The sequence below is a fragment of the Chrysemys picta genome, chromosome 2 (assembly GCF_011386835.1).
Source record: "Chrysemys picta bellii isolate R12L10 chromosome 2, ASM1138683v2, whole genome shotgun sequence".
NCBI lineage: Eukaryota > Metazoa > Chordata > Testudines > Emydidae > Chrysemys > Chrysemys picta.
The window spans coordinates 289,684,320-289,700,277 of record NC_088792.1 but is presented as its reverse complement, the minus strand read 5'-3'; the positions used below and the strand labels follow the sequence as shown (position 1 = coordinate 289,700,277).

Genomic DNA, 15,958 nt, shown 5'->3' with positions numbered 1-15,958 from the left:
GGCGGAGCTGGCTTCGCTGGCAGCAGGGGCCATACCGCAACGGTGCTGGCTGTTAAAATCAGCCTTCCTGCTGCTCGGCGGGTTCCCAGCTCTCCCACCAGGCATGGCTGGCTCCTCTATGGCCATCTCTCCACAGGCACCAGTGTCCCTTCTGCGCTCGCTAACCCCCCCGCACAGCCCCTTCCCCAGCACATACTCAGGAGCCTTCTGAGATTCAGCCTGAATGTTCAATTGCACCATGTCCTCCCGTTCGCCTGTGTCCTGCCTCACCTCTGCAGATGCTCCCCCTGCGCCGCTTTCCCCGATCCAGCGTTTACTTGTAGCTGGGAGCCCCAGGGCCCCCTTGCCAGGTGCTGTACAACCGGGCCAGAGCTTGCCGTTTGTGTGTAAAACGAGCTGCCCGCAGGAGCTGGCCAGGCCCACACTGAGCCAGGCGGTGGGCTCACACCCCCAGAGCCCCACCCTTGTCAAGTTTTGGCGCCATGGTGCCAGGAGGGCTGTGGAGGGGGACTGAGGTAGGTTTGTGGCTGTTACCAGAAGCTCCTCCCAAGCCTGGGGGGGCAGCAGTGGAGAAAGCACAAAGGAGGCTTGTTTGCAAATGTTAATCTTCCGCCCCCTTCCCATCTAGCCGGCTGCTTCTCCGGTCACTCTCCCCTAGGCGCCAAGTGCTGATGGGGGCAGCATGGTGTGCCCTGCGCCAGGTGCAGCACCCACCTATGTGATGGGGGGGTGGGGTAAGGAAAGCAGGCAGCCTGGCAGAGGAGGGAGGATGGGGGGGTTGGGAAGTGCAGGGGTTGGGGGGGGCACTATTGGGGGACAGGTCTAAGCAGTGGTCTCAAGGCCCAAGAAGCTCTGCAAGTGCAACCCGCCCCATGCCACCTTTCTGTTCCAGGTGGATAGGATCCAGCCCCCGGTCCCAGCGCAGGCCTGTGTGGGCTCAGCCCCAGGCAGCTGCTGTCTGCCCATGATGGGACTTCCTGGTGTGCGTGTCGGGCTTGAGCCCCAGCCAGCCGCCCAGGGGGGCTGGTGCAGAATGGGGCCTGCGCTCTGTCAGCTCCAGGCTGGCCCTGGAAGCTGTGATGGGAGCAGCGCAGTGGGCAGGGGCCCGGTAGCTGGGTCTGACGCACTCTTCGCTGGCTGTGGGGCAGGAGGAGCTGGGTGGGCTGCGGGAAGGTGGCATCTGATAGCTGAGGACTTTCCTTGTCATTCTTGGATGCTCTCCCTGCATGAGGCCTGGTGGTGGCAGCCCGCTGCTGGGGGCTGGGCGTGGTGCCACCAGCCCCCACCTCCCCAGGACATTCTGCTTCTGCAGGTGGGGATCTCCTGGTGTGGGGTGTTTCCCTGGGGTGCTGGAGGCCTGGGAGGGGCTGTGCAGGCCAGGCCCTGGCACGTCCTCGATTCTACGGCCAGAAGGAACGGTTGCGATCATTGCTGTGTGTCCAGCCGCTGCCTCGCACAGGCCCACGGCCAGCCCATAGCTGCCGGCTCTGAGAGAGCCAGGGGCCTAGCTCATGCCCGCCCCCAGGCGCTGCCTATCTCCCCTGCCCTGGAGCAGCCAGCGTCTCAGCAGAGGGGGGGTGAAAGGCACTGGGCTGAGGGCCGGATTCCCCTTCGAATGGCAGCCAGAGACTGGTGTGAAATCAGGGCTGGGTGGCCCCCACCCAGCTCCACGGCAGGTCTCCACTGATGCCAGTGAGGGGCCTTCACAAAGAGCAGGGGCCAGGCCCATGGGGGGCTGAGGATCAGGGCCTGGCGGCCAGGTCCGCAGGCCTGGCGGGGGGCTCTGTGAGGGTGGGTCCCCTGCCGCAGGGGACGCTGTCTCGGAGAAGCGCCCAGTGTCCCACGCCTTAGGGAGCGGGCAAGGTGGGCAGAGGGGTTGGGGGCAGCACCAGCTGCCCCCCCATGGCAAGTCCTTCCCACTTCCTCCCCAGGACAGGGCCCCATAGCTGCCCTGGTTCCGCACAGCAGGCCAGGGGAGGAGGGGCCCTGCGGCTGGGGTGCCCTCAGGGAGTGGGGGAGGGTCCCCCTGCAGGGGGGAGCCAAAGGGACTTCCCTGGCCAGATGCGCCAGCCCCATCCTCGCAGCTGCGCTCATAGATCTCCCAGCCCCTGCAGGGACTGCCCCCAGGCTGGAGGCCGGGTCCCCCCTCCAGTCCCAGCACTCACCCCCACCAGGCCAGGCACCCAAATCCATCCTCCCCCCAAGTGCCTGCCGACCTTACAAGCCAGATGCCCATGTCTTCCCCGCCTCCAGCCCCCACAGGCACTGACACCCCCACACACAGACACCTGCGCTCCCGTGGGCACTGAGGACCCCCCCACAGACACTGACACCCCCCCCACCAGACACCTGAGCCCCTGCAGGCACTGACACACACACACCCGCAGCCCCCACCAGCACTGACACCCCCCCCAGCCCTCACGGGCACTGACCCCCCCCCACCAGACACCTGAGCTCCCTCGGGCACTGACCACCCCCCCCAACAGCCCGCACAGACACTGACACCCCCCCACCAGACACTTGAGCCCCCATGGGCACTGACCCTCCCCCACCAGACACCCGAGCCCCCGTGGGCACTGACCCCCCCCACACAGACACTGACCCCCCCCACCAGACACCCGAGCCCCCGTGGGCACTGACACCCCCCCACAGACACTGACCTTCCCCCACCAGACACCCGAGCCCCCGTGGGCACTGACACCCCCCCACAGACACTGACCCCCCCACCAGACACCTGAGCCCCCGTGGGCACTGACACTCCCCCCACGGGCACTGACACCCCCCCACCAGACACCTGAGCCCCCATGGGCACTGACACCCCCCCACAGACACTGACCCCCCCCACCAGACACCTGAGCCCCCGTGGGCACTGACACCCCCCCACAGACACTGACGCCCCCCCCACCAGACACCTGAGCCCCCGTGGGCATTGACCCCCCCCCCCCACAGACACTGACTCCCCCCACACACACAGACACCTGAGCCCCCGTGGGCACTGCTCTGGCCCAGCCGTTCAGCGCTAACAAATCCTCTGGCTGTAAACAGAGCTGTCTCCACGGCGACCGGCCTTTCCCCAGCACTGGGTGCTCCGGGTGCTCTCTGCCCGCCGGTGCAGGGTGGGTGGCATTGGCCTTTCCTGGGGCCTGCGGCCTGGCAGGGTCCAGCTAGAGAGGCCTGAATCTGAGGGGCTTGGGCGTCTGGTGGGGGGGTGGCTCCTACAGGGCTGTGGGGGGAGCTCGGGGCTCAGGCCCGGGGGGGTTGCACCTGTGGGGCTGTGGGGGAGCTTCTGTGTCTGGCCAGAAGGGGGTAGGGAAAATGCCTGTGGGGCTTCAGGGACCTGGGGGCCTGTGAGGGGAGCTTGGGTGTCTGGCCTAGGGGGGTTGGTGACTGCGGGGTCTGTGAGGGGAGCTTGGGTGTCAGGCTCGGGGGTGGCACCTGTGGGGCGCAGGGGACTCTGGCTGCCCCGCTCTGAGCATCCCTGGCAGGGAGGGGCTGCCATGCAGGGAGCCGGAGCCTGGGCTGCTTCAGGGCAGGCGGGTTACAGGGGACCCAGTGCCCCATATGCCGGCGAGTGATCAACGGGTGTGGGGGGGGAGACGCTGAGCTGCCAGGGCCCCTCAGGTGAGTGGGGAGGGGCTTGGGGGCAGCGTTGTCTGGGGTGGGGGGTTGCCGGTGCCACCTCCAGGCAGGAGGGACCACCCTGAGCTCAGCAATGGGCTCCCTCTTGCCCCTCAGAGCCCTGTGGGTGGCCGAGGTGCCCCTGGCCTGGCAGAGACACCTGCCGGGGGCTGAGGCCCGGACGGCCTGACCTGAGGAGATGCTGCTTTCAGCCATGGCGGAGCCATGGGAATCGCAGGACAGTGGCTGTAAGTTGTTTCATCGCTGCCCTCGCCCCCACCTCCTCCCCGTGCCCACCGTCACCCACTAGGCCTTTGGCTGCCCTACCCCCCCCCCCATGCCTGCTCCCAGACCAGGCGGCGTCTCTGCCGGCGCTGTCCATGCCCAAGACAGTGCCAGAGGAGGATGCAGCCAATGCCCGCTCTGTACACAGCTGCCAAGCAACCTCCCAGCACAGAGCTGGGTCCCTCTGAACCAGAGCCTCCCCTGTGCCCACGACGGGGGCAGGTGTGTTTGTGCCACCTTCCTGCTGCACCGGTCAGACGTCCCCTGCACATGCCTCTTCCCAGCTGTTGCCTGGAGTCTTCCCTGGGCCTCGGCCCTCTCTCGGTAGCGGTGAGAGCAGGGTTTGGGCCTGGTGCGAGGCAGAGGGACAGTGGGGGGCACACGAGCACTGTACTGGGGCATAGGGGCTGCATGGGCACCGAAGGGGGGTGAATGAATGGGGAGGGGGTTTCCCCAGCCTGTCTTTCCACAGCAGCGACCTCGACAGGGGCGGCCACCACTCCCAGCACCATGCGTCACAGGAGCCCCCTGCCGGAGGTGAGGGAAGAGGAGACCCCGCTGACGAGCGCCCGCCGGCTCTGGGCCTTGCTCCGGGGGGGCATCCGGGCCACTACGGAGAAGGTATGTGGTGGGGGAAGGAAGGGGCAGCCCGAGGCCTGGTGTCCCTGCAGGCGCAGGAGAGGGCGGTGCTGAGCATGGCCTGACCATGGTGGCTGCTGCCGCTCCCCGGCCAGGCCACGCTCACACCACCACGCCTGCCCGCTGGCGGCACATCCATCGGGATCTTTGCTCAGCTCGTTCTACTAGACGCAAAACCCCGGCCTTCTCTGGAGCCCCGTGGAGCCGTGTCCGAGCAGCGTCTGAGCCCAGAAGTCTCTTGCCAGTGCCTCACGCTTCCCTCTCCCCATGCAGCTTCTTGCCAAGCCAGACTAGCTTTGCCCTGTCCCTCCCCACCTGGAGCCGGGACTGAACGTCCCCAAAGGCCATTCCTTGGAGGTTTCTCCTGCTGGCTCCTAAAGCCCCAAGCAGCAGGATGCGATCAGTGTCTGCTCTCCCGCAGTGGGCACGTGACAGGAGGTGCCTGAAACCATCTGATACCCCAACATCACCCGCAGCATTCAGGTGCTCCGGTGCCCTGTCAGTGTGTATCGCACTGCGACCACCCTCCCCAGGGAGCAGTCGGGCACCAGCCTGCGCCGATCCACTTGACTCGGGATGCAGCAGGACATGCTGGGACCTGCGGTCCCCAAGTGGCCCTGGGGAGCCTGGGGGCCAGCCCTGCCCTATGCCGGGTTACCCGCTGAGCAGCGCGATGAGGGCAGTGGGTCATGGCGCCGTGTGACTCCTCCTCCTCCTGTCAGATGAAGAAGGAAGAGCTGAAGGCTGCCCAGTTGACCCACGGCCTCCAGCACCTGCGTCACCTCAGCTTCCCGCAGCCCGTGCGCCACGTTGCCTACAACAGCAGCACCAGCCTCTTCGTGGTCCTGGACGCGGAGAGCCAGCTGCACCTGCACAAGGAGGACGGCTGGTTCAGCCACGGCACCCAGGCCCCGGAGCCCATCGCGGGCTTGCTGTATGCCACCCAGGTCAACAAGTACGTGGCCTGGGACCAGGGCAGCCTGCAGGTGCTGGGCCCAGCCTTCGAGGTCCTCTCCAAGGTGCTGGCCCCGCATGGCATCTGTTGCTGCCGCTACAGCCCAGAGCTCAATCAGGTGGTGACAGCTGGAGCGGGCAGCCTGTCCATCTGGGCCTTCCGCTATGGATTCTCCCAGCTGCAGTGCCAGGCCACCGTGCAGCAGGGCCTGTCCCCTCGCGACACCTTCACCCGGCTGGCCCTGGACACCTGCGTCCCCCAGAAATGCTTTGCTGCCTGCGGCACCGGGGTTGCTGTCTTCAACATCTCCCAGGGGGAGCTACTGACCTTCCAGAGGGACCTTCACAACAGGTGACAGCTGCTCTAGGGAGTGGGGCGCTGCCCGGCCAGCCCCGGGCGTCCCAGTGAAGAAAGGGGCCGGCATCCACCCTAGGGAACTTCATGCTCCTGGGCTGCTGCTCCATGGGGAGGGGACGGGCAGGAGGCGCTGGGTGGCTTCCGGGTTCCCCTCCCTCGCTAGCTGTGCCCGGCGTTGGCATGGGTGTGGACGGATGGGGCTGGCCAGTTCTGTGAGTCACCGCCAGGACTCCCCAGTGCATGCTGGGACCTCTGGTCTCTCTGAAGCTCACGTTCAGAGGCTGCTCTCGTCTCTATGTTCGTAAAGTGAGACAGGCCCACGCGCTGCCAGGTCGAGGGCTGCGCTGGCAGCTGTGGGACCTTCTCTGAGCCCTCCCTGCCCATCCTGGGTGGTGGGGCAGGCGTTTCATAGACACTGTAGCTGAGAAAGCCCTGCCAGGCCCCCAGGTCTGTGCACCCAGGCCCAGCCACCAGTGCAACTTGCCATGGGCCCCGGGGCTTGTGCAGTCACGGGGTGACCCTGGGAGGGGGTAGGGCGCCGGAGCCGGCAGGAGCGCTCATGGCTGCCTTTCTCCCAGGGCCATCACTGACATCGTCTATTGCGAGGCAGGGGCGTGTGTGGTGACGGCTTCCCGCGACACCACCATCAAGGTCTGGGACGAGAAGTGGCTGATCCAGACAATCTTCGTGGGACACACTGGTGAGCACCCTCCCCACCGGGGGGGCAGAGTGGGGCACTGTCTGAAGCTGCTGGTCCCCGCCGCGGACCCCTGCCTTGCAGGGAGAGACTCTGCTGCCCTGGGGCTGCACCTGACCCCTCTGCCTCCTGCCCAGCCCTGGAGATGGGGGAGAGGGCTGCCCTCACACGAGGCTTGCTCCCTGGCTCCCATGTGGCCCTCGACTGGGGACTCCTGTCTGGGAGCAAACCTGCCCCTCAGCCTGGCAGTGCCCCCCAGTGGGCAGCCTGGGCATTGCTCTGACTCTGCCTTCCTTCCCTTCCTCTCTGGCAGGGCCTGTGACCGCTGTGACCATCTACCCCCAGGGACCCCTCATCCTCTCTGCCTCCCAGGACGGCACCATTCGCACCTGGAACCTGCAGACCATTGACCAGGTGGACGAAGTGCATGTGGCCGAGGTGGTGGAGCATCTGCAGACGCACCCAGAGGGCGGGTACGTGGTCTCGCTGACCGGCTCCACCATGGACCTTTGGAAGGTCAACCAGCTCTATTCCCTGCACACCCGACTGGGTGCCGCCGTGACGCGCCTCTGTACCATCGACCTGAGTGCCATGGGCAGCTTCCCAGTGCGGGCTGTGTGCGCGTGCCAGGACTCCACCGTGCGGCTTGTGGCCGCGCACACCGGCCGCATCCTCTCCACCCTGCTGCTGGACAGGCCCTGCCAGGCCGTGGAGGTGGCCTACTGTCTGCCCAAGGAGACCCTGTTCGTGCTGCTGGAGCTGGGCCAGCTCCTGAGGGTGAACGCCGCGGTCAACCCCATGAGCGTCAAGAAGATGGTGGCGCCCTGGAGCGAGTCGGCACGGCCCTGCTGCCTGCTCGTCTACAGCCACATCGTGGACCCCAAGAAGGCCTATGCGCAATGGCGGGAGATCGTGGAGCAGAAAGGGGACAAGAAGTCCTGGGCACGGCTCCCGCTAAAGCTGCAGGACAAAAACAGGTAAGGATTAGACCCAGCACCGCTCCCCACCCCAGCCCCTCACAGATGGGGGCATTGCGGGGAGCAGGGCGGGGAGCTCTCAGCAGGGGGCACTGTGGGGACCGGGGCAGGAGCACTGGCTGGGGCAGGGAGCTCCTGGTGACCCCAGCCCTGGTCTCTCCCAGCAGGGGGCACTGCGGAGAGCGGGGCGGGAGCATTGGCTGGGTGGGAGCTCCAGCCCTGGTCTCTCCCAGCAGGGGGCGCTGAGGAGAGCGGGGTGGGAGCATTGGCTGGGCGGGAGCTCCAGTCCCAGCCTCTCCCAGCAGGGGGTGCAGTGGGGGGTGGAGCAGGAGCGCTGGTTGGGGCAGCTCCCGGTGACTCCAGCCCTGGTCTCTCCCAGGAGGGGGCGCTCCGGAGAGCGGGGCGGGAGCATTGGCTGGGTGGGAGCTCCAGCCCTGGTCTCTCCCAGCAGGGGGCGCTGCGGAGAGCGGGTTGGGAGCAGGGCCGGCTTTAGGCCAATTCCACCAATTCCCCCGAATCGGGCCCCGTGCCTAAGAGGGCCCCGCGCCGAGTGGCAGGGCCGCCCAGAGTGGGGGGCAAGTGGCAGAGAATCCCTTCCCTGGCTAGAGGCGCCTTTTTAATTTTTACTCACCCGACGGCACTCTGTGTCTTTGGCGGCACTTTGGCGGCGGGTCCTTCAGTGCCGCCGAAGACCCGTAGCGAGTGAAGGACCTGCCGCCAAAGACTAGGAGCGCCGCCCGGTGAGTACAAACCCCACGTGTTTTTTTTTATGTTTGTTTTTTTAAGTCAACCCTGCCGGGGCCCCGTCGAAACTATTTGAATCGGGCCCCGCACTTCCTAAAGCCGGCCCTGGTTGGGAGCATTGGCTGGGTGGGAGCTCCAGTCCTAGCCTCTCCCAGCAGGGGGTGCAGTGGGGGGCGGAGCAGGAGCGCTGGTTGGGGCAGCTCCCGGTGACTCCAGCCCCAGCCTGTCCGGTGGGTTCGCTGTTGTGGTGCTGTGGTAGTTTGTGGCTGTGCTGTTGTGGTGATGTGCGTCGCCCGCAGGTACCTGCTAGTTCTGGGACAGGAGGACGGCTCGCTCTGCGTGCTCCGGTGGTTCACCGGGCGTGTTCAGTACCAGGTGGAGGCTCACGGCTCGGAGAGGGTGACCGCGCTGGCTGCCTACCCCCACGACACCTGGATCATCTCAGCCGGTGAGTGCGCTGAGCACCGGGCGGCAGGGCTTTCTGTGCACCCCCAGTGACTGCCGGCCCGGGGCAGGGATCCCCATGGAGCCCTTGAAGGGCAGAGCCCTCCCTGTGCAGCGATGGCATGGACGGGGCCCCAGGGGGCAGGGGGCAGGTCCTCACGGGCTGGAGAAGTCCTGGCCACAGAGCTCACAAAACCCAGTCGCTAAAGAGGGAGGGAACCGCAGAGCAGAGGGGTCAGTAGAAGAGTCCATGGGCCTTGGGCGCGGCCTGGGAGGGTCTTCCCCCGTCGCCCATCCTGGGGGCGGGCAGGGCGTTCCCCCATCCCCAGAGGTCAGGACACTCCACCATTCCCCAGCCTCGGAGGGACCAGGTGTCCCCCTCATCCCGGGAGGAAGGCAGATGTTTCCCACATGACCGGGGGGGCAGGAGCTGAGGGATTGTCCCCCATTTCCATCCGTTTCGCGTGTTTCATCAAACTAATGAAAAGCTCTGTGACAGTGGCACCTGAAAGGAGAAGTCTGGGTAGTTTGCAGCAAGGCCCCTGTGAACCGACCGCCCCAGCCAGGCCACAGCCCATGCTGGTGGGGGCTGGCGAGGGCCAGGGCCAGGGCCTGCTGCAGCCCAGCGTGGGGCCTGGTGGGAGCAGCCTGGCAGTGCCCCTCTGCCTGGCCCGCTGCAGGTGGCGATCGCACGGTGAAAGTCTGGCGCATCTTCCCCTACATTGACGAGTGCCTGACCCTGCTGCGGAGCTTCTCCTGCCAGCATCCCGTGCTGCACATGTGCCCGCTGGGCTCCACGCTGGGCACCGCCATCCAGGACCCCGAGAGTGCCACCTACAGCATCGTCCAGTACGACCTGCTGGCCCAGAGCCGCCAGGAGCACGGCCCCGAGGACGACCCGCTGGACGAGATCACGGGTAAGAGCCCGGCTGCCCGGCGGCTTCTGCTCCTCCCCTCAGGGCCTGCGTCGGCACCCAGAGCAGGAGCCTGGGATCAGAGGTGGGTCTGGGCATCCAGGGGGGTAGCGGTGCCGCCCGGGGAGTGTCCAACCCTGGGGTGTGGGGCAGGGAATGGAGTCCCATGGGGGTGTCCAGCCCCAGCAGAGGGATAGTGGTGCCTGAGGAGGACTACTCTGCCCCAGATGGGGTGGGAGGAAAGGGCCCCTCAGGGAGTGTCTGGCCCCAGGAAGGAGGGCCATGCCCAACGGGGAAGCAGCGTGTCAAGCTGCCTGCCGTGACTGCAGGGCGTGAGTACCAGCCGCAGGGCAGAGGGCCAGGCCCCGTCACCAGCCCCACATTGGCTGTGAGTTCTGTGTTCGATTTCACCAACCAGTTACCAGGTGTGAGCTCCTCAGGCCCTACCACAGCCTAACCGGGGAGTCACAGACAGGCCCCGTGAGCCCCCCATCTGTCCTGCCACCTGGGAGATAGCTGGGCCCTTCCCCCAAGGATACAGCAATAGTCAGGTTACTCCCTGTCCCAAAGGACCCGTCCTCACCCCAGGGCCCGGCGCTTTAGCTCTCACACCGAAGCCCACGCTTGTAGCCAGCCCTAGAACAAGCTGTCGAAAGCTTTATTACCTGGGACAGGAAACAAGCGTTACTGACAAGGTTAAAGGAGATGAGTTACAATCTCAATAAAAGCTTCTATACTAAACTATACTATATGTCCTAAGGGCTAGCCCGGGCTGAGCACTGGGGATCTCTTGCTTATGCCTAGAAACCTGCCCCAGATTCTGAGCAGTATAGAGATAATCAGTCCCTCCCTGTCAGGGGTTTTTATTCCCCTCCCCCCCATGTGCTCTAAGCTGTGAACTCAGCTGACAGGAGGAAACCACTTGCACGACTCGTCTTCAGGGCCAGGGGCGGGAGGGCAGAACAACAAACATGTTTCAGAGTAGCAGCCGTGTTAGTCTGTATCCACAAAAAGAACAGGAGTACTTGTGGCACCTTAGAGACTAACAAATTTATTAGAGCATAAGCTTTCGTGGACTACAGCCCACTTCTTCGGATGCATATAGAATGGAACATATATTGAGGAGATATATATACACACATACAGAGAGCATGAACAGGTGGGAGTTGTCTTACCAAGTCTGAGAGGCCAATTAAGTAAGAGAAAAAAAACTTTTGAAGTGATAATCAAGCTAGCCCAGTACAGACAGTTTGATAAGAAGTGTGAGAATACTTACAAGGGGAGATAGATTCAATGTTTGTAATGGCTCAGCCATTCCCAGTCCTTATTCGATCCTGAGTTGATTGTGTCTAGTTTGCATATCAATTCCAGATCAGCAGTCTCTCGTTGGAGTCTGTTTTTGAAGTTTTTCTGTTGTAATATAGCCACCCGCAGGTCTGTCATTGAATGACCAGACAGGTTAAAGTGTTCTCCCACTGGTTTTTGAGTATTATGATTCCTGATGTCAGATTTGTGTCCATTAATTCTTTTGCATAGAGACTGTCCGGTTTGGCCAATGTACATGGCTGAGGGGCATTGCTGGCACATGATGGCATATATCACATTGATAGATGTGCAGGTGAACGAGCCCCTGATGGTATGGCTCATGTGATTAGGTCCTATGATGTTGTCACTTGAATAGATATGTGGACAGAGTTGGCATCGGGCTTTGTTACAAGGATAGGTTCCTGGGTCAGTGGTTTTGTTCAGTGATGTGTGGTTGCTGGTGAGTATTTGCTTTAGGTTGGGGGGTTGTCTGTAAGCGAGGACAGGTCTGTCTCCCAAGATCTGTGAGAGTAAGGGATCATCTTTCAGGATAGGTTGTAGATCTCTGATGATGCGCTGGAGAGGTTTTAGTTGGGGGCTGAAGGTGACAGCTAGTGGTGTTCTGTTATTTTCTTTGTTGGGCCTGTCTTGTAGGAGGTGACTTCTGGGTACTCGTCTGGCTCTGTCAATCTGTTTTTTCACTTCAGCAGGTGGGTATTGTGGTTTTAAGAATGCTTGATAGAGCTCTTGTAGGTGCTTGTCTCTATCTGAGGGATTGGAGCAAATGCGGTTACATCTTAGAGCTTGGCTGTAGACAATGGATCGTGTGGTGTGTCCTGGATGGAAGCTGGAGGCATGTAGGTAAGTGTAGCGGTCAGTAGGTTTCCGGTATAGGGTGGTATTTATGTGACCATCGCTTATTAGCACAGTAGTGTCCAGGAAATGGACCGCTTGTGTGGATTGATCTAGGCTGAGGTTGATGGTGGGATGGAAATTATTGAAATCATGGTGAAATTCCTCAAGAGCTTCTTTTCCATGGGTCCAGATGATGAAGATGTCATCAATGTAGCGCAAGTAGAGTAGGGGCGTTAGGGGACGAGAGCTAAGGAAGCGTTGTTCTAAGTCAGCCTTAAAAATGTTGGCATATTGTGGGGCCATGCGGGTACCCATAGCAGTGCCGCTGACTTGAAGGTATATATTGTCCCCAAACAAACATGTTGTGTCCTCTTTATCATCCCACAATGGTCTGTCCGGTGTTGATGGGCCTTTCCTGTGGGGCAGGACGTGACACCTCCCGCTGGAGCCAGCACTTCACACTGGTTAATGTCTCTCTCCTGCCTGGTGAGTTACACGCTCACAGAAGCTCCCAATCCAACCGCTCAGATGTTCCCTTGCACTAGGGGATACAGATGTGATACGTGAGATTGATGCCGGCGGCAGCTCCCCACCGTTCCATACAGTCTAAACACGACCCACATTCTGATGATCCTGACTCCCGTCTGAATGATGCTCACACTCGGGGGGCCAGGCCGGTTCCAGCCACGTATTTGTTGGGGTTCTCTTGAGACAAGGGGACTTTGGCAGGAGTTGGCACCTGGTCTGGCAGTGTCACGCTGTGTTCTGTGGGCTGTGCCCTGCCTGGGGGGGACATGGGGTTGTTGGTTGCCCCATGGGGCGTAGCCAGTTCATGGCGCTCCTACTCCCCCCAGGGCATGCTGCCTGGGGGGCCAGCCCCAGGCTGGGGGGTGGGGCTCCCTGTTTAATGGCAGCTTTTCCCTGCCCCATAGGCCTGTGCTGCTGTCCCACGCTGAAGCTCTTTGCGTCGGCCAGCAGGGATGGGTCGGTGAAGGTCTGGAACGCCCAAAACCAGCTACTCAGGTGAGAGGCAGACGCTCCTGCCAAGCCAGCCAGCATGGCCTGTTGGGGTCTCTCCCCGGATCCTGCCCATGCTGCAGTCGCTGGGGGGGCTTTGGGTGGGTCTCATGGCCCAAGATGTTAACATGCTCCTGTCACTGACTGGAGCTGCACAGGGTGCTGGGGCCCTGAGCTGGCAGGGAAGGCAGGGGTAGAAGTAGTCTTGGTACATCAGGTGGCAGCTCCCAGGGGGTTTCTGTGATCCAACCTGTCACAGTGGCGTCCCCCTGGGAGTTGCCACCTGATGTGCCAAGACTACCTCTGCTCCTGTTTTCCCTGCCAGCTCAGGACTCCAGCACCCTGTCTTGCTGAGCCAGCCACTCCTGTCTGGCTCTAACACAGATCCAGGGTCTGAATCACTTGTCCCAAAGCTGCAAGTTTACCTGAAAACAGCTCACAGAAGTGCGCTTGTCTCTAGCACTCAGATGCCCAACTCCCAATGGGGTCTAAACCCAAATAAATCCGTTTTACCCTGTATAAAGCTTATGCAGGGTAAACTCATGAATTGTTCGCCCTCTATAACACTGATAGAGAGAGATGCACAGTCGTTTGCTCCCCCAGATATTAATACATACTCTGAGTTAATTAAAAGTAAAAAAGTTCTTTTATTAAATACAGACAGTAGGATTTAAGTGGTTCCAAGTAGTAACAGACAGAACAAAGTAAGTCACCAAGCAAAATAAAATAAAACACACACATCTATGTCTAATCAAACTGAATACAGATAATCTCACCCTCAGAGATGCTTCAGTAATTTTTTTCCTCAGGCTGGACCCCTTCCAGGCCTGGGCACAATTCTTTCCCCTGGTACAGCTCTTGTTCCAGCTCAGGTGGTAGCTAGGGGATTCTTCATGATGGCTCCTCCTCAGGAGCGCTGCCAGCTTTTCCGCCGCCCCAAAATGCCACCCCCACCACAGAGGCAGCGGAAGGTCCTGCCGCCGAAAAACCGCCACGGTCCCCGCCCCCCAAATCGCAGTGCTCTAGGCGACCGCCTAGGTCGCCTAATGGGTTGCGCCGGCCCTGCTCCTCCCACTTTGTTCTGTTCCACCCGTTTATATATCTTTTGCATAAGGCGGGAACCCTTTGTCCCTCTGGGTTCCCACCCCCTCCTTCTCAATGGAAAGACACCAGGTTAAAGATGGATTCCAGTTCAGGTGACATGATCACATGTCACTGCAAGACTTCATTACCCACTTGCCACCACACACCTATACAGGAAGACTCAAAGGTCAACACACCCATCTGCAGACAATGGCCCTGGTTAATGGGAGTCATCAGGGTTCCAAACCACCATTAATGGCCCACACTTTGCATAATTACAATAGGTCCTCAGAGTTATAGTTCATGTTCCTAGTTTCAGATACAAGACTGGTACATTTATACAAATAGGATGATCACATTCAGTAGATTATAAGGTTTGTAAGGATACCTTACAAGAGACCTTTTGCATGAAGCATATTCCAGTTACATTATATTCACTCATTAGCATATTTTTATAAAACCATATAGACTGCACAACGTCACAGGGACTTTATCGACTTTCACTCACTGCTGAGCTCCCAGTTAGAGTCCATGTGCAGGAACAATTATCCTGTGGGGAGGGTCTCAGAGCCCTGGGGGTCTCCCCCTGTGGGGAGGGGGCAGCCTGGCAGGCAGAGCAAATCCATGCATTTAGCTATTTTACCTGTTCCCAGTCTATCTGCCTGCCCCTCCCCTCGTAGCCAGTGGGAGCTGCGATCCCCCACGGTTGAGTCCCACCCTTGTTGCAGCTCGGGGCACAGGGGCTGCTGGGCGGGGGCTCCCCCCACCCAATGGGACGGGGTGCTGGGCTCTGCTGACCCCCTCCACTGGGCAGCTGCTGAGGTTTGGGGCTGGCTAGAGGGGCTGCTGGGTCCAGCAGACTTACCCACTCCGTCTGTCCCTGCGCCGTCAGCTGGGGAGCTCGGCGCTCCAGACGCAGCCGCCAAGGGGCAGGGGCAGGGGCAGGGGCTGGCAGCTAGTCAGGGACAGAGCCACAGAGAGAACCCAGGAGTCCTAGCTCCCATCCTGGGCATTAGCCACAAACCCACCCTGCCTTTGAAGGGAAGATCCCAGCGGAGAGCTGCAGCCTGGGGCCCCTTTCCCACCCTCCCCCCAGCCCACTGTGCTGTGGGATGGGCCGGGAACCCCCCACCTCAGCTTGGGTCTCGGATGCAGTTGAACTGGGATATGGGTGTCCAGACCTCCCCTGCCGTGCAGTGTTGCTGTGCATTAGCGAGCCGCAGTGGTGCAGTTCCCCGGTACAAACCCAGCCCCCGGGGGAGCGGCGGGGGTCGGTAGCAGCCCGTTTACCCGGCAGAGGAAGGACCTGGGCTGAGCTAGTGTCACGGCCCGATGTGGGGGGGGGGGGGGCTCCCCCGCCACCTGGCCTCTCTCCTCAGGCACCTCAAGCTGAACACGATCCCGGAGAGCCTGGCCTTTGGGGACGAGCGCGGGGACCTGCTGCTGGGCGTGGAGCAGCACCTGCACCGCATACACCACAGCAAGTACCTGCCCAGGCCGTATCTCACCAAGGTACGGGCGGAGCTTGGGGGCAGCACGGGGCGGGCGGGGCGGGGCCCGGCACAGGTACACACGAGCCAGGCTGCTCAGGGATACCTGCCGCAGGGACCTTCTCTGTGCACAATGTCTGCACAGACTAGCCCTGTACCAGACCCTCCACCACTGGGCATCGTTCAGACACAGTGCTGGCAGAGGTGGGGCTGGAGTAGCTGGGAGCAGCCCCCATAGACAGCGCCCTGCCCCACTCCCACAGCGCCCCCTGCTGGGACAGGCTGGGGCTGGAGTCGCTGGCAGCTCCCCCCCCCCCCAGCCAGTGCCCTGCCCCACTCCCACAGCGCCCCCTGCTGGGACGGGCTGGAGTCGCTGGGAGCTCCCCCCAACCAGTGCCGTGCCCCACTCCCACAGCGCCCCCTGCTGGGACGGGCTGTGGCTGGAGTCGCTGGGAGCTCCCCCTCCATCCCACAGCCAGTGCCCTGCCCTGCTCCCCACAGTGCCCCCTGCTGGGAGAGGCCGGGGTTGGAATCACCAGGAGCGCCCCCTGAACCAGCTCTTGCCCCGCTCCCCACAG

General features: G+C 62.1%; 1 protein-coding gene across 4 annotated transcripts in view; it reads left to right on the top strand.

Annotated features, from left to right (window-relative positions):
* Positions 1 to 81: 81 nt before the first annotated feature.
* WDR97 (WD repeat domain 97) overlaps positions 82 to 15,958 on the top strand; it is a 57,448-nt gene continuing 41,571 nt past the window's right edge. For all 4 annotated transcript variants that reach the window (XM_065582283.1, XM_065582281.1, XM_065582282.1 and 1 more), the window contains exons 1-9: positions 82 to 3,866; positions 4,376 to 4,524; positions 5,265 to 5,848; positions 6,433 to 6,554; positions 6,865 to 7,528; positions 8,572 to 8,720; positions 9,397 to 9,633; positions 12,723 to 12,813; positions 15,270 to 15,402. In XM_065582283.1, coding sequence (XP_065438355.1) covers positions 3,818 to 3,866; positions 4,376 to 4,524; positions 5,265 to 5,848; positions 6,433 to 6,554; positions 6,865 to 7,528; positions 8,572 to 8,720; positions 9,397 to 9,633; positions 12,723 to 12,813; positions 15,270 to 15,402 — 2,178 coding nt within the window. In that variant the 5' untranslated portion in view covers positions 82 to 3,817. The remainder of the gene's footprint in view (positions 3,867 to 4,375; positions 4,525 to 5,264; positions 5,849 to 6,432; positions 6,555 to 6,864; positions 7,529 to 8,571; positions 8,721 to 9,396; positions 9,634 to 12,722; positions 12,814 to 15,269; positions 15,403 to 15,958) is intronic.